Raw genomic sequence first — 23,378 nt, forward strand, 5'->3', positions numbered from 1 at the left:
TTTATCTCTGTATACATAAACTTCGGGGATTCCCTCTCTACCCCCCCAGCTCCGCGTCCACGGCGGTCCACGTCTCGAGCATCTGCTCGTAAAACTCAATGTGGTGGTCGGCAAGTTCTCCCAGAGACCGTTTCAGTTCCTGCGTGCGGACCCGCTCGAACTGGGCAACCTCCCGCAGAGTCTCCAGTTCAAACGCATCCGCTACCTGTTTCGCACTCTCAAGTGCTCCACCAAGTGACGATATCTTGCCCTCCAGTTTAGTAATCTTCTCCCTCCGCGCGGCCTCCTGGTTCACACCAGCGAACTCTTCTAACTTGTTCGTAAAAAAATTGTGGCCACCGTACCCGGCGATCAGTTGGTCACGTTCTCGTACCGCTTTCGTCAAGTACTCGCTCAATTGTTCGTAATCGATCTGTTTCTGATCCTTCAATTTTAATTGCTGCCGTAGACTGTCAATGTAATGTTCCAAATCCCTCAGATCAACAAGCAACTCGTAGTCCAAGTACTTGTTCAAATCACTCACACCGTAAGAAAGCCGCGTCAATGCCTCGTTGAATGTCTGCCATTGCTTCCCAGAGGTATGTGTGCCCTCCAGTTCACGCAACTCAGCTACATGTGTGCCAAGCCGGGCAAGGTCGTCCACAAGAACGTCGTTCCTCTTGACAACTTTGTGGAAAGTACGGTCCAGCCGCCCAACGGTACGGTCCAGCCGGTCGTTCCGCTCACGGACCTCCACACACTCGTCGCTCTGCGCGTGCACACTCTTAAAAGCGTTCATGAACGCATCAGTGACCTCCTCACGTCTAGCACCACCACCACCAGCAGCCTGCCTCGACACCAACGACCGTTTCGCTCGGTCCCACTCCTCATCCCGCATCAGAAACGACCGCAACAAATCACTCCGAGACAGAGCCTCATGTGCAGCGACCCGCCTCAAGAAATTCTGCAGACTGTGACACCGTTTCGCTGTAAACCGCTGGCTGAACCGGTCACTAGTGATCGACACAAGCACTTTCTTCTCCGGGAGAGGCGGCACCACACACGTGGGGTGTTCCTCGGCAAGGTAGTCGTGCAACAACTGCAAATCGCTGAACCGTCTATGCACCACGACGATGCGCGCACCTTGCGTCTTTGTAGAGATCTGGTAACTCACGTACGACCCTTGGTCCCCAGTCCGCTTCTGCGGGTCAGAAACGGTGATGTCCAACGTGCCAAGGTGCCCAGCATCCGAAGAACCCTCGATCCCGCTCGCCATTCCGTCTACAGTACTGACGCCCATCGCAAGTGTACGTTGGGGGGAGGGGAGAAGGGAGGCATCTAGTCAACGGTTAAAGCTACCTTTTTAATATTTCTACAGAATATCTTTCAAAACTTACACTACGCCGCAAGGATCGTAGAAGGATCCCCCCCACGCGATGCAATTGCGGGAATGCGTTGGCAGCGAGCTGCCCGTGGGCGAGGAGTTCCAATTGCTGCAATTGCAGAGCAACCCAGCGGAGGTCCCAGCACTTTTCACGGCGCGGAGATCAGCGGGTCGCAACAAAACGACAGTCAAGACACAACACTTCTTCGCGCTATGCCACGCAGAGAGAGTCGTGTTCGCCCTCGAGGTGTACTGCTACGTAACCCTTGGTGGGAGGGACGGACGCCCAGAACGCCTGCTTTTCGTCTCAAAGGCTGACACTAACGGGTACGCGCAGTGCCGGTTCAGTGCGGGCGGCGTCACGCGCGCTTTACTCCGATACGTGCTCGCCATCAACCCCGAGTACTACCTCCAAAGAGTGAAACCCTTGAAGAGGAAGTTCTCCGGCACCGACAAACGTAAACTTGTCGTCGGTGCCGTGTCCACGGGCAATGCACTCAAAATCCTTGCAGACAGGATCGAGGCACTAACTACTCCGGAAACTACAGACAGGGACAGGTTCTACACTACAAGTGCCCTAGACAACCCACAGGAATGCGTCACTAAATTATGCCTCTTCACAAGACCAGCGGACCACTACCTTTTTAATGGGTCCGCACAGAACAGCGGCAAACACAGAATGAACGGACAGCAGCTTTTGGACTGGTGGCTGCACATCTTGGATAACATCCTATGCGAGCAGTTTGAGCAGAGTACGACACACGCGTGTCTGAGAGTCCCCGGGGAGGAACCAGTGCGCATCCGCAGACACCTAAGGGACTGCCAGTTTGCAAACTGGACCGTGGGGGACATCTTCGGCGGCAGTGGGGACTCACCCGCAGTATACCATGTGCCCTTGTTCCCTGACGACCCAAAATCACGGTTCCTACACCAACTGGAGTCCGAGAACAGACTGACAAACACAACACTGACCAATTTCTGGACAGAGCTACAGGAGAGACAGGAGTTCAAGCTGAGCGTGCTTGTCTCTGTGGTCGGTATCTCTGGATCCACAAAGGATGCACCACACCATAGACCTTGCCAGGGGGAGGACGTCATCGTGGCCGATTCCGCAAAGACGTTTAACTACATCAAAAATTATATCACCGCAGAGGACTACGACACAGAGGAGGGTGCCCTTGAAGCGTTTGCGAACATCCAGGACTGCCTCTCCTATCGCATGAATTCTGCGATGGTACCAATACAGGGCCAGAAGGATTACTCACAAATTCGCACAGACAAGAAAAGTGTACCGAAAGAACCCACAGTCACTCTGCTCCAGCCGCGCACGAAAATCAAAGTTAATAAATAGGGAGTGTGGTCGCTATTTTGTTAGCCAATTACCCAATGGACCTTATACAATACATGATTCCCTCTTTGCAAGAGAGTCTGAGACCAACATACCGGAATAAATAAGTTCTTCAAGTGCACAAGGGGGCTGCATCGATACTGTGGCATGACCATGACCACCCAAACATCGAGGCCCCAATGGTTACAGACTGTATGCATCTCCCATTTTATAGACCATTTATACCATAGCAATAGAAAAGTGTACTTCATAATACCATCCCAGCAGAGCGTACTGACAACACTCCCATTAGTGAAATACATAATCATATGGAACGCAAACTTTGTCACAATTTGCCAAGTACCACCGCTCCGAAAAGATGGTGGCTGAAACAGCAAGGCCATTGATATACGTCTCTTAAGCTTTGTAAGTGACAAGAGGCAGCAACGACAAGAAGGCTAATTAAATTGCGAGTATTTTTGATAAGCTATTCGAATATTAGTATAATGGACATGGTGCCGGTAATGCGCCAGTTTATGCAATGCTTTAGAGAGCGGGCAATTATATTGCCTAGTTCACAAGCTGATGTGAAATGTGCCGTTTAGTGTCTGACGTACAAACACTGTACCCAGGCAACCTCTTCTTTCATTTTAACTTTCAGGTGAGAGCGGCAGTCCGATTCATACATGCGGCGGTAGAGTCCCGCCTTCTGTCCGATGAGCCGAGAGAAACAGACAACCGCATCTTTGTAATCCTTCTGCAGTTTCTTTAAGTTATCCAAATGTTGGTGAAAGTGTTTGGCTACCTTGTCATTGTACACTTGGCAATGCACTGCGAGCTTTTCCCGCTCAACCGGATCCGTGGTACTTTCGTGTTCCAGTTTTAGATCGTATCCGTAGTTGATACACTTGCCCAACCTGACCATCGCGGTGAGGTTGTTCTTTTGACACTTCATGATCAGAGCCATTTCGTTATACATTCGCTCTGTCACACCGTTAAGCTCGGTCTTGATAACATCTGACGCATTGCTGTCGTGCTGGTTCGCATTAATGTTTTGTCTTATAAGCTCGTCGAACCAGACAGAATTGTGAAGGGAACGCTTGTATTTGCGGCATGTATTCTTCTCGCGTGCCAATGCATCTTCGTATCTGACCATTGCAGTTGCCAGCCCATTAAAGCCACAACATTGCACTTCACCAGGGTTGTGTTTGGAAGATGTAGCACCCTTGACAGGGGACTTACAGTGTAAAGCCTTTTTGAACAGTCCCTTGACTTTTGCACTAGCTTTAGCTCTAGTTGTTGTCTTGTTAGAGTTTTTTTTGCGATACTCTTCACAACCAACCTTAAGATCAGTCACTATCTCTCTGCACTTTGTGTATTCCAGCCTTGCAAGGTTGCTTACCTTCTGCCAGTAACTCAACTCCGATGTCGTCAGAATTTTGGGTGTATGCGTTTTGTCCATTTTATCGTTGCTGCCGTTCTTGTCCTTACCTTTTCTGTAGCTTTCTGAACTCTGACCCCACAGCTGCTGTTGCTCCGGTGATACTGGGAGCTCGCACACTAGGTTGGGGCTGGTGGCAGGCTCTTTTTTCGCGGTTACTTGCTCGTTGGGTATGTGAGCTTTCGCGCTTGGGCTTGACATGACTGTTGGGTCAAAGTTAATTGTAGGGACTATTGAGGCGGTTGGCATAACGATAAATGGTTCATGGGTCTTGACGTTTACGGAGAGGCGATTAACGGATTTGTTCAGGGTTTTTTCAACAGAGCGTTTCAATCGCTCGTTCATCAATTCTTTTTTTGAAGAGACCTTTGGAATCAACGGTACAACGTATAATGAGTTGATCGTAGCAGTGACCGGGGATTCAACAGTTGAGGAAGTTTCCGAGTTGTACCTCCAATTCATGGAAGATTGAATACTCATTACCTCTTCACTGTTGTCCGTGATAGTTTCGCAGCTTTCTCTCTCTTGTTGTTCAATTATGCTACGTCTGATCAATTCCTGCTCATGCAGATAGGCAATAAGGTTCTCATCAGCTTCTATGTCACCACTGTTCACTTTTTGTAGCAAGTCACAACAACAATGTGGGATAATTCCATTACAGATATTACAGCCTGTTGGACGAACATAACAGGAAACGTCCAGTTTAAAATCTTCTTTTTTTTTCTTTTTGGCCAGGTTAACAAACCGTTCTTTGACGGCTTCTTTGGTCTGCTTAAAAACTGAGGTAAACTTCATAACTAATTTCGAGGTGTGTTGCACTGTAATTTCTGGGTAGTACGAGTGGTGATATGTTTAAAAATAGAAATAATACTGGAAGGGAAGTGAAGGGAAGCGTTCTTAAGAGTTACATATGTTTGTGCACTCTTAAGAAATGCCTTAATACTTCTAGAAATAGCTTTTTGTGACACAAAAATTATTTAACCGCCTGATAACAAAATAGTGCGGAATAGCAGCTCCTAATGTATCGGGCTTTTTGCGGTGCTTTTTCTAGCTCTATGTAAGTTATAAACAAGGTTGGGGTGTTTGGTTTAGTCAAAAGAAATCTCCATCCAGTTTCTTTCTACTTTCTACAGGTAAGGATAGTAGATTGCTTGCAGTTAGTTCAACCTTCGTAACCTGTTCGGTGCTACGCCCTCATGTCCTAGTAAGGCACATACAATAAAGTAATAACGCAGCCAACAACTTTGTAGCTTAGCTCGGATATATCTATAATGCCAGAATTAGAAAGTCTCAATTTCTTAGATGAACCATATAATCTAAGAAAGAGCTAGAGGCAGAGGCCAAAGGGCGATGAAATCTTTAATACACATTGCTTATACCAACAAACATTAGTATTGCTGTAAATGAGATGTCAGAAATAGCCTGCCCTTTTGTACGAACTACTTCGAATCATGACAAATACGAGTCCTTTACCACAGTGCCTATTCATAGTAGAGAATGGAAAAGAGGGTTAACACACTTAACTCTTCATTATTTTTGTTCGACAGCAATTTGAAAATCCTCTTTTTCCTTGAATTGGGGGGGCGATCACACCATTCGATGTAAATGTTTTTATAGGTATGAAGGATTCCATTTGTTCATTTATATAGTTCAGTTATACGTTAGCAACTGAACACATCCAATGTGTAATTGTCTTCTTTGACCAGTATCCTTATTTGAAATCAAATATGTCGTTGGTTCCATGCATGCAATGCTTATATCATTCAGTTTGATCCTACAATAATATTACACTGGTGTCATTTGCTATAGCTAGGCTTTATATATGTGAGAAATTTCATTATCTCATAATGTGTACTTCGATAGTAATATTATACCATTCTTATCATAATGTTTGTGCTTGTCAAAATATTTCATTAACCTTATTGTGCTGTTTAAGCATATGCCGATTTCGAAGTAATGTTATTTTCTACATCCAACTGTTGAGATGTGGAATCAGAATATGATTATCTCATACGGACTGTTCTATAAGAAAAGTTTTTATGCAAGACGTTATCGTCGAGATAATCTTCTCGTAGTTTTGCATAATACTTTATGCGCCTTTTAATAGAATTGAGCTTGTAAGTAACGGCTGCAGGGACCATAGTGTCTCTTACATCAGCAGCCGGTTGGGAATATTGGGCTGTTATGATCTAGAAGGCATATCTGATGCTTTGTAGAGTGATGTATCCGTCACTAATACATCAGATATTCCCACAGAAGGGTTCCTAGAATATAACACCAGCGAGCTACTCCTTATTTATTCATTTGTTTATTATCAACCCTTTTTACTGATACTCAAAATTAAAAAAACATTCAATTCATTTGCTGCTTTTTAAATTCAGTATAAAATTTGCTTAAAACACCAAATATTGATTTGATTGTCAATCTAGCTTTCCAACAATCTATTTCATAAAAAAGAGAGCTAATTAATGACACCTTAAATAACCCTCCTATTTTCGTAGCTTGGTAATAAGCTACCAATGCCTGGCAATAATTGTCTGAGAATATATTCGACAGAACAACCCCACAACAAAAAGCGACCATTAGTTTGTCAATAGAAGATAAGTTGGTTAGATTATTGGGACATTGAAAAGTATTTTTTTTTTGCCAGGGAAAAGCAAACAGTTTTGAAATATTGTTCCTTCCTTTTGGTATTCAAATGGAAAAATTTCCAGTAAAATCTTTGTTCTCCCTTGATTTCAAAAGTGTATTACAGTACGCATTAAAAATTGACTAAGGTGAGACATTTGATACCCAATATTTACTTGTTAAAGGAAAGTGCAGCACACGTACTGGCTTTTCTTACATTTTCTTTAACGAAAGGAAGAAAAATGGCTTCAAAAGATGAAACTCTTACAGTAATAAGAGCTTCTTCGGCGCAAAAAAATTAAAATTGTAGTAATCGAGATCTATGTCTTTGGATGTTTAGATTAGACTGCTTGAAACCAAACAAGAATTGAAGAATTTTATTTTTCAGTTATCTACTCGAAAACAATTGATTACAATCTCTGATTAAAAATCCAAGCAAATATCCAGAGTTTGGTTAAAGCAAACTGTTTGAGCCCATTAATGTTTCATTACCACTGTTACAAATATATTCTCTCTTAATTTTGTGGCCAAACAGAGAGAAGATCGATCAAGAAATAAACCTGACTCGAAAGGATTTTCTCTGAGTGTTTCTCTGTGCTGGTCGCTGAAGGGGTTTATAATCACAAGGCGATAGGACTTCTATGAAAACTGCATCGGCTTCTCTAAACAGAACTATGTAGTGTACATAATACTATCTAGAGATCTCTTTAAACATATTTTTCCAGTGAAAGATACCGTTGTGAAAAATCTCCATTTTCACGTGAGACAAAAATGTACTTGTCTCCAGGAAGATTATAGGGTTTGGACCTATAATTTCCAAGAGATATTTATTTATAACGAACGGATAGACCCCAGCTAATGCGGTCTGATCCAGCTTCACCAATTATTATATAAAGGCCACAGATTCCAGTCATTGAAATCTTCGTCTTTCTTCCTTTATATATTCTCTTTCTATATAATCTTTACATAGAGAGGACAGACAATTGATCACTGTTGAACTCTTATATACCTTAGAGCTTACTCAAAACATTAATTATGTTCAGCGCTATATTGCATACATTTCAATTCGGGAGTTTGGCCGAGTGGTTTAAGGCGTCAGATTTAGGTATTACAGCTTGAATTCTCTGATATCTTCGGATGCGCGGGTTCGAATCCCTCAGCTCTCATTATTTTTTACTTTTTTGTCGTATTTCATTTGTGCGTAGGGTATTCCCCGGTCACCCTCACAACCGTGTTTCCCCTCTCAAACCTTCTTCTTGTGATGCCACTCTGTTGTATTGAACTACTTACTACTCATGTACAAGAAAAACCAGAGAACTATCATCCTTAAAATAATTTTTATAGTGTTGAACCAGGGACTTCATGTACTTGACTCTCTTTTCTTCTGGGCTCAGTGTACTCATATTTTCTTACAATAATCTGTCATTCTTCTTACCTTCTACATAACAGCTCATCTATGAGAGACTAGCACACTAGTCTCTTTTTCTATACGCGCGTTTCAGAAGTAATCACAACCTGCGTCTAGTGAAGACTTTTATGTCACTCTTACGAAGCTTAACTTGACGCTCAACATATACAGTTATCACGCATTACAGATACTATATCTCCCCTGAACATCTCCTACGTTTGGTGTCCGAGACTCAGATCGACGGTTGGCCAAGACGTTAGCTGTTGATAGAGGGTGTACTGGAAGGCACTGCCGTGACAGAAATTGTTGTAGTACTACAGGGACTCTTTTTTTGCATCCATTTGTCTGATGCAAGTAACAAGCAGTTTGTCAGTAAGGGCAGTTCCAAACTTCCACTGGGGGCGGTTGTAGCAGTTTGATGGTGCCCTCCATGTTTACACAGTACCTTTGAACTTTTCATTAAGTAGGACTATTCGAGAAAATGCAGCCGCCAGAAGATTATTCAATGAGTAATTTCGTGGCGCTTCATTCAGTAATAGACTGTAACCTTTCAATCTTGAACGGATAGCCACATGACCCATAAGTTAAGACTCTAAGGTAGTCCACAGTAGTGTTCCCTTCTTTCCCCTCGCGCGTGGGGTGGTCTAGTACCAGCTCACCTCGTAATTAGTGATCTCATTCTTTACCGGTGGCAAAATGTTTGAATTTGGTGCAATTTTAAAGAATGGAATTGTAACTGAAGGTAGTAATGTAGTAGGATCTCCAGGTAAGAGTAAAGAGATATCTGTTGTCAGTTGCTGGGAACATCAGCTAACTGAATTGAACACTACCGATCATGGTTGACGAGAGTGAGAAGGTACAAGATGCGAAAGACGAAACAGTGAAGACTTCCACGGAAGAAAAGGGTAAGACGCCCAAGGCCGCTGCTACTACGAAAGGCGAAGAGGAAGAACAACTGTCTGAGGAAGATTTGAAGCTAAAGACCGATCTCGAAATGCTGGTTGAAACGTTGACACAGGAACAGTTAGACGAAGGGTTGTATATCACGGCTTTGAATCAATTGAAAGAGTTTATCAAAAATGCTACCAGTTCCATGACGGCTGTGCCAAAGCCTTTGAAATTTCTACGTCCCTCGTACGCAGACCTGTGCTCTGTCTACGACAAATGGACTGATACAGAGACAAGATCCTCCTTGGCAGATATCTTATCCGTACTAGCGATGACTTTTTCAGACAATGGGAAGCACGACTCCTTACGGTTTAGGCTGCTCTCCTCTGTGACCGATATTGAGTCCTGGGGGCACGAGTATATCCGCCATCTGGCTCTAGAGATTAGTGAGGCTTACAACGATCAGGTCGAGAAGGAGGCGGCGGACTCATCCTCGTCTGAGTTTGATTCTGATGCATCTAACAATGCGACACCAACTCCAGGCTCAGGAGGGTTCGAGTTCTCGAAGGAAGCTATCGTTCAACTCTCTATGGATATTGTGCCATACTTTTTGAAGCACAACGGTGAAGAGGACGCGGTGGATCTGATGCTAGAGATTGAATCTATTGCAAAATTACCACAATTTGTCGACGAGAATACTTTCAAAAGGGTATGTCAGTATATGATTGCCTGTGTACCTCTTCTACCACCTCCAGAAGACCTTGCGTTTTTGCATACCGCTTACACGATATATTTGACGCATTCTCAGTTGACAGAGGCCCTCTGCTTAGCGATTAGATTGGGTGATGTACCATTAACGAAAGCTGTATTCGAAGCCACCAACGACCCTGTCATGCACCAACAGTTGGCTTACATTTTGGCACAGCACAGAAGTTCATTGGACTACGGTGACTTGCAAGACATAGTTGGGAACACGAAGCTGTCTGAACACTTTTTGTTCTTGGCCAAGGAATTAAACTTGACAGTCCCAAAGGTTCCGGAGGACATCTACAAGAGTCATCTTGATAACGCAAAGTCTGTGTTTACCAGTGCCGGGTTGGATTCTGCTCAGCAAAACCTGGCAGCATCGTTTGTTAATGGGTTTTTGAATTTAGGTTACTGCAAGGACAAATTAATTGTTGACAACGACAGCTGGGTTTATAAAACTAAAGGTGACGGTATGACTTCCGCGGTAGCCAGTATCGGATCCATATTCCAATGGAACCTTGACGGATTGCAACAATTAGACAAGTATTTGTACGTTGAGGAAACAGAGGTAAAAGCCGGGGCTCTACTGGGTATAGGTATTGCTGCCACTGGTGTCCATGACGGTGAGGTGGAGCCAGCGTTACTCCTGCTTCAGGACTATGTCACAAATACAAACAGCAAAATCAGTTCCGCTGCCCTCCTAGGTTTGGGGATCGCGTTTGCGGGAAGCAAAAACGAGGAAGTGTTAAGTCTGCTGTTACCAATGGCTGCCGACAGCTCTTTGCCTGTGGAGACGTCGACAATGGCATCGCTTGCTTTGGCCCATACGTTTGTCGGTACCTGTAACGGCGACATTGCCACCGCCATTATAGACAATTTTTTGGAACGTGACGTTGCAGAATTGAAGACCGAGTGGGTTAGATTCTTGGCGTTGTCCTTGGGTATACTGTACTTAGGACAAGGGGAACTGGTTGACGATATCATTGAAACACTCGGTGCTGTAGAGCATCCAATGGCTTCAGCTGTCGAAGTCTTGGTCAACTCGTGCGCTTACACCGGGACCGGTGATGTGTTGTTAATCCAGGAACTTCTACATCGCTTGACACCAAAGGGTGCCAAGACCGATGAAGACGACAACGAGGAAGACGAAGAGAACAATTTGGAAGGTTCCGGATTGGAGGCCTTCTTGGGGTCTAAGGATGCCACCGACAAAGCTGAATCCGAAGACAACGATGCTATGGATGTTGATGCCAATGGTCAAGATGCGGCTACGTCAAGCTCCAACACTGCAGCTGATGGAGTCACCAGTGGAGATGCAGCGGAAAAGAAGGAGAAGGATGAGTCCTCTGAAGTTAAAAAGGAGGAGGGTACTGCAAAGGAGAAAGACGAGGAAGCAGAGGAGGAAAAAGATTCAGGGATGGTTGACGAACTCTCGTTTTCCATTTTAGGTATTGCATTGATAGCTTTAGGTGAAGATATCGGGAAGGAGATGTCGCTACGTCATTTCGGTCACTTGATGCATTACGGTAACGAACATATCCGCCGGATGGTCCCATTGGCGATGGGACTAGTATCGGTGGCTGACCCTCAAATGAAGGTGTTTGATACCTTGACGCGGTTTTCACACGACTCAGACTTATCCGTTTCGATGAACTCTATCTTTGCCATGGGCCTATGTGGTGTCGGTACGAACAACGCCAGACTAGCTCAACTTCTAAGACAAATAGCCAGTTATTACTCTCGTGAGCAGGACGCTCTTTTCATTACCAGATTGGCCCAGGGGCTGGTTCATTTGGGTAAAGGTACGATGACAATGGATGTCTTTAATGATGCGCACGTGCTGAACAAGGTGACGTTAGCTTCATTGATGACTGTGTTAGTTGGTATGGTTTCTCCAAGCTTCATGCTAACGCACCACCAACTGTTCTACATGTTGAATAGCGGTGTTAGACCCAAATTCATTTTAACTTTGAACGAAGAGGGTGAACCAATTAAAGTGAACGTTCGTGTAGGTCAAGCCGTAGAGACTGTAGGCCAGGCAGGTAAGCCAAAGACGATAACGGGATGGATAACTCAGTCGACGCCAGTATTATTGGGTCACGGTGAGCGGGCTGAGCTTGAGGACGACCAGTATATTAGCTGCACCAGCAGTTTGGAAGGTGTTGTCATACTGAAAAAGAACCCTGATTACCGTGAGGAGGAATAAATCATAAGCAGTCCTTGAATGTCTCTCTATAATGTATAATGCTATCCTCTCATATAAATATCATCAAATGATGGAACTTGAATAGTGTCTTGCAATCAATTGTTTAATAGGATACTGTTTACATACACAACGTATATTTGTATACTTCTTACGATTATTATTTTATCCCCACCCACGTTCAAAGATAACCTACCCTGAAGCAATCTTATTCGATCCCCTCAGAGTCGATACCAAAATTTAATGAAGATGGTTGGCCCAACTACTCAAAATCCGATGCCTTTGCGGCCATCAAAAGGCCAACAATCAAACCTAGAAGGCCCAATATAGAACCAAAAATTTCGACAACAAGAATCTTTACGAATAGTGCGGAGTCTGCGGCATCAGAAACCGCTGCCGTAGCACCAGTGATGCCGACACAGACACCACATATTAGATTTGAAAGACCCACAGTCAGCCCGGCCCAGAAAAGCGCGTATCCTGTATAAAGGTTTGATTTCGAGAACAAAGTGGCAGCTGATGCCACTGTCAACTTCGATGAAAACACAATGGATATGATGAGTCCGTAAATAGCCACCACTTCGCAGAAAATGATGGAGATTAAGTTCTTTGTAGTGATTCTGGGGGCACGAACACCGGCACCAATGATCGAGGACCCGGTGATAAATATCCCCCAGGCAGCACCAACAACGCTTAACCCAATACACATGGCAATCCCTAAATTAGCCCACATATACGGAGACGTCCTCGTAAGGAACTTACCAAAGTCAATATCCGTCCCATGCCCAGTGAATAATTTGCGCAGCACATATACGGTGACAACGGTCAGGACCAAGTAGCTTATGAACTGCCTCCAGCTGAAACGGATCCCCAAAAGAGAGTCCTCTGAACTAGAACTCGAGCTCTTGATCATTGACAGCTATACTTTTCAATCGACCAATACTTGTGACAGGTGGCTTGCGATAATCCCACACTCAGACACTAAAACTATATCGTCTACGTAATAGTTGCTGTCTAATTAGCTGTGACATCCATTCCCTCTTTATCAATTGAAGTATGAAAAGTGACAACAAAAAAAAACCAGAAGTAGAGGAAACCGGGTAAACTGGAACGAAGAACCAAACGTAACATGACCGATGACTCAAAGAGAAGTGTAATAACGCTTGCTATTTGTGTATTTTGAAGGCGTCCGTACTGATATACATATTGAGTCGATGGGGCTACGACTACTTGTTTGTGTGAAGAGCATCAAGAAAAGCAACGAGTGGACTGCCTCTGTTTCCATTTCGTTTCGCGTTTCTCTACGTCTTGCTCTCTGAATCTACTCGGAGATTGGAAGTTGCTCCACAATCGCACCGTCTTGAGCGATATCCAGAAGTTTCCAGTCACAGTTGACGTTGTTCTTGGAGAAGGTGTTGATGATTTCGTGGGCAATGTCGTCGAAGTTTTCTGTCGCCAAAGCCAATATGGTAGGGCCGGCTCCGGACAGACAAATACCAAGCAGACCCCGTTGGGTGGTTGGGGTAACGCTTTGTAGGATCTCGTTCAACCCTGGGATCAAAATCTTTCTGTATGGTTGGTGGACACGATCCTGCATTGCTGGGTAAATCAAGTCCGCGTTTGGAGGGTCCTGGGTCAATGCCATAGTCAAAACGGCCAACCTCTGCAAATTGAAAACGACATCCTGGGTGGTGTATGCCTTTGGTAGTACACTTCTGGAGTCAGCAGTGGACAATTCAAACTGTGGGATGATGGCAATACATTTAATCTTGGGATTCCAGTTGTACTTTACGTGTCTGCCGATATCCGTAGGTGGAAGAGGTGGCACCAACCCGGTGTCCTCCCCTCCAGAAGGTTCTGGAAGAACCTCCGCTAATGGAATTTCTCTTCTCTCCACTTCCTGTGGTGTCAACTCTCTCAAAAATGACCCACAGAAACTCCCCATCATTGCCGCCGTGATGTTATCTGGGTGACGTTCAATCATTAAACAGAAATCCAACATACGTTGTTTGGAGAACCCTAGTTGACCCACCTCGTTACCCAACAGCACACCGGCCACCACCGCTGCTCCAGATGAGCCCAACCCACGACCTAGTGGGATAGGGTTGTGGATGTGTATTTTGGTGCCCAGAGGGAACTTTCTGATATTGTTGCACCGCAAAACATAAAGCGCCGTTCTCGTGATCAAGTTAGAATCCGATTTCAAGGGCACAGAGCCGTATCCCTCACTTGTCTCGGAGTACGTAAGCTTACAATTGTTTGCATCGTTGTTTGTTTCGGATGCGTGTAGTGAATCTATGCGCACTTGCAACTCCAAAAAGAGTGCTAACCCAACACCCAAAACATCATATCCGGGACCAATGTTGGCCGAAGATGCGGGAACTTTGATAACAAAACTGCGAGCCATCTGTGCTTACGTGGGAAACCTTGTGGCAACCTGAGAACCCTTCTACAGACAGATGTGAATCTTACTCGCCTCGATGACTCTTCACTTCTCTCAACTTCGACGTTTGAAACTTCAACCAAACTTTTTTTTTCATTTCGTGAAGAGTGATAGACATTCCTAAAATGGATAAATTTCCAGTTTTGTAGGGTGTTTTCCGAATTAGGAAAGAGCGTTTCAAAAAGGAAATTTCCACTTTTGCTGTTTGCACAATTGACAAGAACGTCACAGTGGGACCCATCCGTCATCCCGAACAGTTCCCGGGACATCGCGGCTTGCTTCGTGTGACGTTTCTACACCTCAGTGCCAAGTTTATTTGTAAAGAGTTAACAATGCTGAGAAACTCATCCAGAAACTTCCTGAAGAAACTTTATAGTACGGATGTCGGCAAGGGAGGGTTTCAGTTGTCCAAGTTGTCGAATGGGCTGCAAGTAGGGACTTCTAATGTTCCTGGACATTTCAGCGCCCTTGGACTTTACATCAACGCTGGGTCCCGTTATGAGACTGGGAACTTGAAGGGCTGCTCTCATTTGCTCGATCGATTGGCATTCAAGTCCACTGAACACATCGACGGCAGGACTATGACAGAGACTTTGGAATTGCTAGGTGGGAACTTCCAGTCGACCTCCTCCAGAGAGACGATGATGTACCAAGCGTCGGTGTTCAATAATGAAGTGGAGAAAATGCTGAGGCTGATGGGGGAAACTGTCAGGTTTCCTAGTATCACGCAAGGTGAACTTGATGAGCAGAAGTTGAGCGCACAATACGAGATTGACGAAATTTGGTTGAAGCCGGAAATGATTCTTCCAGAATTGCTGCACTCAACAGCGTATTCTGGAGAGACTCTGGGCTCACCACTACTCTGCCCGAGGGAGCTCGTGCCCTCAATATCCAAGTATTACTTGAACGAATACAGAAACAAGTTCTATACTCCGGAGAACACCGTTGCAACATTCGTCGGTGTGCCCCATGAGAAGGCCTTAGAACTTACTGATCGGATTCTGGGTGATTGGGAATCATCACACCCACCGGTTACGAAAGAGGTAGCACATTACACAGGTGGCGAAACTTGTATCCCTCCAACACCAACTTTTGGGAATTTACCTGAATTATACCATGTGCAGATCGGATATGAGGGGTTGCCCATAAACCACCCAGATATTTACGCTTTGGCAACTTTGCAAACGCTTCTAGGTGGAGGGGGTTCCTTCAGTGCTGGTGGTCCCGGTAAAGGGATGTATTCGCGGTTGTACACACATGTCCTAAACCAATACTACTTTGTTGAAAATTGTATCTCGTTCAATCATTCTTATTCAGACTCAGGGATATTTGGTATTTCGATCTCGTGCATCCCGGAAGCTGCTTCACAGGCAGTAGAAATCATTGCGATGCAATTACACAACACTTTTGCTAACGACAGTTTGAAACTAGCTGAAGATGAAGTGCACAGAGCTAAAAATCAACTGAAATCCTCGCTACTCATGAACTTGGAGTCAAAGCTGGTAGAACTCGAGGATATGGGGAGACAAATCCAGTTACATGGTCATAAGATTCAAGTTAATGAAATGATAGAGAAGATTGAGAAGTTAACCCCAATGGATATAATACGTGTAGCAGAACAGGTTTTCACAGGCAAAGTTTGTAATGCAGGAAATGGTACAGGAAAGCCCACCATAGTCATGCAAGGGAAGAGAGAAGCCTTCGGAAATCCAGAAGCTATTTTGAAGCACTACGGGTTGGGAGCATGATTAGGGTCATACTCTATGGTGACCAGCGGTCTTTTTTATAGATCTTTCGTTACCTTAAATGTATGTTTTCGTGTATATATATTAACAAAAAGAATTATACAACATTACCTGTCCTTTTCTCCCTCCGACCCGCGTCTTCACTAATATGAGTGACTAACCATATACTTTTTCATTCGACGCCTCCATTGACATCCTCATGCCGTTACTCTCGCCACCAGCCTTCGCTTTCCAAAAGTTCAACTCCTTCTCCAAATCTGAAACTCTGTCCTGGTAGTAAGAATTGTCCCTTACAAACTTTTTAAGGTCAAGCTCCTGTTTAGAGATTAACTTCTCCAATTCACTAACTTGTCCGTTGTATTGTAGCATATTATTTTCAAACTGCTGTCTATCCTCGTTAGCCATTTGAATTACATCACTTTGCTGCTGGTTCTTGGTTTTCAGATCTTCGACTATGAGTTCAAGATTTTTATTCTTCTTCATCTCTTCATATTTCACTTCAGTTTCCTCGGCAAGCATCCGATCCATCTCCTGAATTTTAGCAATCCAACCATCCTTCTGTGTTGTATCATTCAACTGCTCTTGAAGTGTTGCGATTTTCTCTTTGAGCTGGGTGCTTACCTTAACCAAAGTTTGATGATCTTCATGAAGTTCAATATTGGCATGCTTTTCAGCCTCAAACTTCTCTCTATAATCCTCCATCTCTGCCTGCAACTTTTGAACCAGTTCCTCGTTGCGGATATTTTGTTCCTTTTGAAGTGCCAAAGTCTCTTCTAAATACTTAATCTGTCCATTAATGTCATGTTTCTCTCTCACTGAATTACTGAACTTATCACTGGACTCATCTAGCTTCTTTCTCAGTTGGTCAATATCAGAGAGAAGCTGCGACCGTTCATCAGCTAACGATTCAACCTTGGAAGTCAGGGAATTCGATTTCATGGTCAAGTCATCGTATTCCTTCCGCAATTCCTTTTCTGCAGCATCCGCAACATCTCTTTCATTACTGAGTACCTCTGCTAGATGCGAGTAATGTTCCAATTGCTTTATTAGATCAACAATCTTTGCTTCAGAATTATTCGTAGTTGTTTCCAGTTTGTATCTCAACGTTGAAATTTCCTTCTTCAAAGTAGTCTCTCTTTTATTGCTAGATTCAATCTCTTGCTTGAGTCCCTCAATTTCATTGGTATACTGTGAAGTGTCTCTAACTTCGGACAATGCTCCTCTGAGATGTGCCAAATCTGAGTTCAAAAGTGCGTTTAGGTCCTGAACTCGTTTATATTCCAATATATTATCTTCAAGCTTCATTTCGATCTCGTTCCGTGCTGTCTCTTTCTCCCAGATTATTTTGTCTTTTTCTTTGTTTTGAGTCTTCAACTTGTCTATGACATCTGCCATACTTTTTACATCATCTTCAGCTTGTTTCAGAGCATGTATGTAGTCTCGAAGCTGGACTTCGTTCTCTTGCAGGTCGGCGACGCACTTTTCGTACTGGATTCGTTGTTGTTTTAACGACAAGTTTAGCAATTCTTTTTGTTTCTCAGCATCTTCCAAATCCTGCTTTAATACGTCAATGTGGTTTTCTAGCATCTTCTCTTTGGACCCATATTGCTTTATTTCAAAAGACAAACTGGTTATTTGTTTATTTGTTTCGTTAAGATGCTCTTGAAGCTTGTAATTTTCAATTTTCTGGAAACGAATCTCCTCCTCATATTTTGCAGCGTTATCTCTATTTCGGAAAATGTTACCAGCGTTTAATGTGTTTGTTTTATCCCGTAAAACCCCGGAATGCAGTTTCGATTCTAGAGATTTTATACGTTCTTCACTTGCTTCGAACTTCAGTTTGTAGATATTGGAAGTGGAATCAACTTTTTGTATTTTGTCAAATTTCTGGTGAAGAGCTTTTGTCACATTTTCTGCATTTGTGCGTACATTTTTCTCAACTTCCAATTGTCTTCTAAGATATTGAACTTCAAGTACAAGCTTTTCGACATTAATATCTGTCAGTGTACTTTCACCCAGTTCCTTGTCCAAATCAACGTTCAGATTCGATTTTTCTATTATTTCCTTCAGTTTGTTCACTTGGGCATTTGCATTCTGAAAATCAAACGAAGATGATGCAAGTCTCGTTTCTGCAAAACGTAATTTGGAAATGAGATTTTTCTTTTCTTCAATTTCGGCTTGCAGCTTCTTCGACGTATCATCCAACTTTACAATGATTTCGTTACATCCCATCACTAGCTCTTCTTTGCTCATTTCCGGTTTAAAAAGAAATGAAGCTGAAGGAATGCCTATATTGATTTTATCTTTTGTTGAAAGTTGTTGATGCAGATATTCGTTTAATGAAATCTCTTGGTCAAGCCTTCTCTCGAGGTCATGTACCCTAGAGTCATCCTTTTCCATGCTAAGTTGTTTTTCCGTCTGAATTTGAACTTCTTTTTGGCTGTCATATCTATTTTGCAGGGAGGTGTAGTTTGTTTTTAGTAGCTCAAAATCCTTCTTGGTGTTTTTCAGTACTAACGCTGTTTGTTGGTTTTTTTTAATTGCTTGATCTCTTTGAGCAGAAATATTTTCAAGTTCAGTGCTGTGAAGACTGGCCTTTTGATTTAATTTGGTCAACTCGGCATCCTTCGATCTCAGCTTTCCGACTAATTCTGTTTTTTCTTTTTTCACTGAATTGATCTGGGCATTCAAGCGGACGTTCTCATCAATCAAAACTTTTAGTTTGGTCATCGAAGCATCACAACTCTTCTCCAAAAGCTCTAGTTTGCTCTCTAAACCCTTTCCAGATATCTCCACTTTTTCTTTTAGATTTCTTATCTGGTCCTCTTTGGCCGCTGACTCTTTTTGGAGCAAAACAATCTGCTCTGTGAGTTTTTCATTCTCCTTCATCAAGTGGCTTTGAGATTGTTCTTCGGACGTGATGCTATCCTTCAGAGTTCTAAGTTCAGCTTCTAACTCCGATTTCCTTAACTGCAGCCAATCAAGTTCTTTCCCCTTTTCTGAGAGTGAATTCTGCAAAGACGCAACTTTAGCGTCTGCCTCTTCGTAATTCTTCAAAATTTCCTTTTTCTCATTATCAAGTTTTTCATGCAAAACAAGGGCTTCATCCAACTGAACTTTCAAAAGCTCTTTTTTAGCTTCGTTGTCAACCAAGGTTCTTTCATGTTCTTTAAGTTTTTCAGTTTCTTGCTTCAACAACTTTCTCGTTTCGTTCAACTGGTCATTAACTTCGCTATTTTTCTTAAGAAATTCATTGCTTTGTTTCTGACTTTCCATAAGCTTTTCCTCCATAGCTTTTATTTCGGCTATGAATTTCCTTGACTTCAATGTGTCCTCTGTCGATGATAACAAAGGTTTGATCCTAATAAACAAATTATACCACGGATCTTCCATTAGAGTATTGTACCGTCGGAAAGACTCTCCAACCATTTTGGCAGCCGTCAGCTTTTTCAGTTTTTGTTTTGCCATTTTTCTTGCCGAACACCCTCTTATACGTGAATTTAGGAGGACGGATATGGAGCGCAATATACATTCGCGTTCGACCTCCATATTAGCCAGAACACCTGCTTTAAAGAATAGCTTACTTTTTCCCACTTTGAATAGTGTTGGATCCAAGTGGAGATGCGACAGGATAATTTCGCACTGTTTCTTTTGGTCTACACCTTTGTATTCTTCTTCCTTCATCAGTAAATTATACCTTTCAAGGAACTCTGCAAACAGAATCCTATTGGGATAACCCTCTCTCGAAATTCTGATACCTTCCAGGACACCATTGCAACGCAGCTGTTCCAAAATCAAATTCCGGTCAAATCTTTTGGCCATCTTGAGATTGTTGGGAATGATGCATCGAACAAAGTGAGGATGTGAGTGCCCTAGTTGATTTAGGAGTGATATCTGTTGTTCCCTGTGACGTGCAGAAGCAGTTCTCAATGACCTGCCTGATACTCTTCCTTGTTTATCCGAGCTATCTTCAATACTGAAAAAACTTGAAACCAGCGTGTTGGTCGAGCTGGACATCACCGATAGTAGGTTTTCATTCAAAGGATCTTTATTTTTTGACAACCAGCCATCGACATTATATTCCACGTCTCCTGCATAATGTTTCAAGATAAAGCAATCTTCAAGCTTTGATCTTTTGAACCGATCTGACTTTTTCTCCCAGCTGGTAATTAGCCTTTCGAAAAAAGATTTGTCTGTACTTTTAGGGAGAATGGATTCTTCATCTAGTAGAGGCAATATGCCAGACGGGACGCTCTTCTGTTCTATGAGATCAATGGTAGATTGTAGGTTTTTCCCGTAATCGATATATTCCCACTGTATGTTTTCCTTGACGTATTCACTCTGTTCTAGGACAAACATGTGATGATTGAAAAACTGCTGTAACTTTTCATTTGTGTAGTTGATACAAAGCTGTTCAAAGGAGTTATGCTTGAATATTTCAAAGCCTGCAATATCCAGCAACCCAATGTAATTTGCTGTCATTGATCCGTGGTCCAAGGATCTATTTATTCTTTCAACGATGTACGCAAACATATTCTCGTACAATTTTCTTGCCAGTGAGTTCAGTACAAACCGAGCTTGAGTCGAATTTTTTGATTTTGACACCCAGTCTTTACCAGCTTTGTATTTTGGTCTTAAAATAGCGTGAGTAAACTCCTCATTTGTAACACCTAGCAACTCGGTTAAATCTGTAGTCTCATTTTTAAAGGAAGCCTGTTCAGCCTTTTCTGAAGAAAATTCAATGTTCCCTATATGTAAGATGATGGCAATTATTTTGAACATCTGTTCAATTTCTTCTTCAGATATTCCAACCGTTTTGAATGCAAGTAACAGTTGTACAAAGTTTTCCTGATCATCTACACCCTGTATCGTTTGGTTGGAGTGGGCTAAGTAATTATATGCGCCAATGGAATTCGTCGGTAGTTTATATTTCTTATTTAGCTCATGGGAGCTGATACCTGTCAAAAACTGATAGAAGATGTGGTAGTTTCGTTCCTCCTTGTGTTGATTAACAACCCTTGATTTCTCAAACAAATACCACTCGATGTGGGCACCATTAATCCTCCCCCTCTCATCAAACTCAATTTTGATGAATTTCCCAAAACGCGATGAGTTATTGTTCCTTACAGTTTGTGAATTCCCAAACGCCTCCAATATCGGGTTACTTTGCAAAATTTTCATTTCGAAACTTTTCCCACCGCCTTGCAAAGATGCCGTCAGGGAGGGTTCATCCCTTGAAGTGATAGCGGCAAGATACTGAAGGATTTTCTTTGTATTTTCAGTCTTCCCTGCACCGGATTCCCCCGTTACCAAAATGGTTTGGTTCTCCTTTTCGCTCAACAGACTTTGGTATGCTTCCTCGGCTACCGCGAAAATATGCGGTTTCACTTTAGCCTCACCTCTATGAGTTTCACAGTTGTTGTACCGATCAATGTACTCTTGGTTGTAGATGGGGATGTCAGAATATGGGTTAATAGCAACGAGGAACAGCCCGGAGTATGTGTATATCATGTCATCCAGATACCTGTTCTCAAGGTTGTAAAGTACTGCAGGTTCGTTCAAGTGAGTCAGTTCGGACATGTTATCGATTTTGTCAAAATTGGCAGGATTCACCGCATGTACTTGATCAAGAGGCACCTGTCTGATCTCCTGTGAAGACTCCAATTGAACATTGGCAGTCTTGGCATCGTCGTTTGAGGTTAAGAAATGAGCTTTAGCGAAAACCAATTCATCGTCTGGAACCCACACCAAAGTGTTTGGTGAGTGTTCATTCATTGGTGGGTTTGCCTAGCTAAGATCTGATTAGCACACCTTGATTAAGCTGCGATTGGTCTAGTTACAGCTCATAAGGTCTATAACTTATGCAAGAACAAGTTTCGATTTGTTTTCAAAAAGAATCAACAGAAAACAAGTTCTCGGGCCTTTGTTTTCAATTATCCCAAAAGGGTAATTGCAAAAACATTTAATCGTATAAGGGCAGAGTATCTAAGCGTGATAAGAAGAGGGCCTCACAGTTGAAGTGAAAAAACGTAATTTCAAGTTGTGAATCCGAGAATTCCTCAAAAGAAAGTGGCTTTGGGTCTGGAAGGACAAAAACGTTCAAAGAAAGTGCAAAATAAAATAAAGAGCCTGTTATCATTAACGCTGATGAGGTTGATAGTAATATTAAAAAATGGAGATCGGATACTACCCTCCTCCCAAGTAAATTAGTTGTATCTTTTCTTTGGAAGCGTGGTATGAAGTTAAGATACTAGTCTTCGTAACAAATCTACGTCTTCTTCGATTTTTTTCAGGGCAAAGAATTTGTCATTCAAAAAAAGAAAAAAAAAAGAATAGAATGAGACAGTGAACCGTCCATCACGTCATTATACAATTGCTGATACATATATGACCATATCCTATCGAAAGGGGCATCACATGAAACGGCATCGCGGCCTTGTTTTTTGCAGAACATATCCCCCCATGAGCTTCCTTTCCTCGATGAGCGTGCACATTGTCTAGTAGGTTTGAGGAAAACTAAGGAGAAAGAGCGAGACATTTAATTAACAAAAACGGCGTACATTAGTTTTTTCCTGTCCACCTCCATATACACCAATAATACGGATTCTACATAATAGATTTGTTATTTCGTACACAATCCCGCACATACCGAAATACGTCAAGGAGGGACAAACGTGTGTCAGTTCCCCGGATCGAGGGGTCTGGACCTTGACTGCGAGAACTTGTGACACCTGGTGTGGCAGCTGCCCCGCGCATTATCCCATTTGACGGACTCACGGCCACAGAAAAGAACGCGAAGAAAGAAAAAATAGATACCCGCTGGATGACACGACACCACGCCTCTTCTTCGTGTACAATGGGCGGCTGCAGGACTCAGTTTAGAGAATGCCGGCCGGGCTGTCGTTTCGTTTGTGGCTACGTTCAGCAAAGAACATGTGGCTTCGTACCTTTTTGTCCAATTCCCCCCCCCCCCCCCCCCCGCCCCCCCACCGTTAACCTGGACTTGTCCCGCGGAACCTNTTCCCCGGGGGCCACTTCTAGCCAGACATTCAGTGGGGTGGCCTGTTGTCCAGGCTTGTTGGGATGACTGGAAGAAGGAAATGGGAAATGACACCGCGCCCCCGCACCTGAAGCGAACACAGAAACACCCGGAGAAACATCTCATGTTTTCTCTTTTTTCAAATC

At 43.2% G+C, this 23,378-nt stretch overlaps 8 protein-coding genes and 1 non-coding gene across 9 annotated transcripts; 4 read left to right on the plus strand and 5 right to left on the minus strand.

Annotated features, from left to right (window-relative positions):
- Window positions 1–37: 37 nt before the first annotated feature.
- SNX4 (Snx4p) lies at window positions 38–1,279 on the minus strand (the record flags this gene model as incomplete). Its single annotated transcript, XM_022608705.1, has 1 exon — window positions 38–1,279. The coding sequence occupies one exon, from the start codon at window positions 1,277–1,279 to the stop codon at window positions 38–40; it is 1,242 nt and encodes a 413-aa protein (XP_022465174.1).
- A 136-nt stretch (window positions 1,280–1,415) lies between these two features.
- On the plus strand, window positions 1,416–2,714 carry RTT109 (H3 histone acetyltransferase RTT109; the record flags this gene model as incomplete). The annotated part of the gene is made up of 1 exon (XM_022608706.1): window positions 1,416–2,714. The coding sequence occupies one exon, from the start codon at window positions 1,416–1,418 to the stop codon at window positions 2,712–2,714; it is 1,299 nt and encodes a 432-aa protein (XP_022465175.1).
- A 577-nt stretch (window positions 2,715–3,291) lies between these two features.
- On the minus strand, window positions 3,292–4,926 carry KNAG0F02660 (uncharacterized protein; the record flags this gene model as incomplete). Its single annotated transcript, XM_022608707.1, has 1 exon — window positions 3,292–4,926. The coding sequence occupies one exon, from the start codon at window positions 4,924–4,926 to the stop codon at window positions 3,292–3,294; it is 1,635 nt and encodes a 544-aa protein (XP_022465176.1).
- Window positions 4,927–7,827: 2,901 nt separating this feature from the next.
- Window positions 7,828–7,925, plus strand: KNAG0Ftrna9L. The gene is given in 2 exon segments: window positions 7,828–7,866; window positions 7,881–7,925. It is a non-coding gene; the product is annotated as a tRNA-Leu (tRNA).
- A 1,077-nt stretch (window positions 7,926–9,002) lies between these two features.
- On the plus strand, window positions 9,003–12,008 carry RPN1 (proteasome regulatory particle base subunit RPN1; the record flags this gene model as incomplete). The annotated part of the gene is made up of 1 exon (XM_022608709.1): window positions 9,003–12,008. One exon carries the CDS (start codon window positions 9,003–9,005, stop codon window positions 12,006–12,008), a length of 3,006 nt encoding a protein of 1,001 aa, XP_022465177.1.
- Window positions 12,009–12,267: 259 nt separating this feature from the next.
- Window positions 12,268–12,918, minus strand: VMA16 (H(+)-transporting V0 sector ATPase subunit c''; the record flags this gene model as incomplete). Its single annotated transcript, XM_022608710.1, has 1 exon — window positions 12,268–12,918. One exon carries the CDS (start codon window positions 12,916–12,918, stop codon window positions 12,268–12,270), a length of 651 nt encoding a protein of 216 aa, XP_022465178.1.
- Window positions 12,919–13,326: 408 nt separating this feature from the next.
- Window positions 13,327–14,412, minus strand: THR1 (homoserine kinase; the record flags this gene model as incomplete). Its single annotated transcript, XM_022608711.1, has 1 exon — window positions 13,327–14,412. The coding sequence occupies one exon, from the start codon at window positions 14,410–14,412 to the stop codon at window positions 13,327–13,329; it is 1,086 nt and encodes a 361-aa protein (XP_022465179.1).
- A 368-nt stretch (window positions 14,413–14,780) lies between these two features.
- On the plus strand, window positions 14,781–16,196 carry MAS2 (mitochondrial-processing protease subunit alpha; the record flags this gene model as incomplete). Its single annotated transcript, XM_022608712.1, has 1 exon — window positions 14,781–16,196. One exon carries the CDS (start codon window positions 14,781–14,783, stop codon window positions 16,194–16,196), a length of 1,416 nt encoding a protein of 471 aa, XP_022465180.1.
- Window positions 16,197–16,349: 153 nt separating this feature from the next.
- Window positions 16,350–21,968, minus strand: MYO1 (myosin 1; the record flags this gene model as incomplete). The annotated part of the gene is made up of 1 exon (XM_022608713.1): window positions 16,350–21,968. One exon carries the CDS (start codon window positions 21,966–21,968, stop codon window positions 16,350–16,352), a length of 5,619 nt encoding a protein of 1,872 aa, XP_022465181.1.
- Between the last annotated feature and the right edge of the window lie 1,410 nt (window positions 21,969–23,378).

This window comes from Huiozyma naganishii, chromosome 6 (assembly GCF_000348985.1).
Source record: "Huiozyma naganishii CBS 8797 chromosome 6, complete genome".
Lineage (NCBI taxonomy): Eukaryota > Fungi > Ascomycota > Saccharomycetes > Saccharomycetales > Saccharomycetaceae > Huiozyma > Huiozyma naganishii.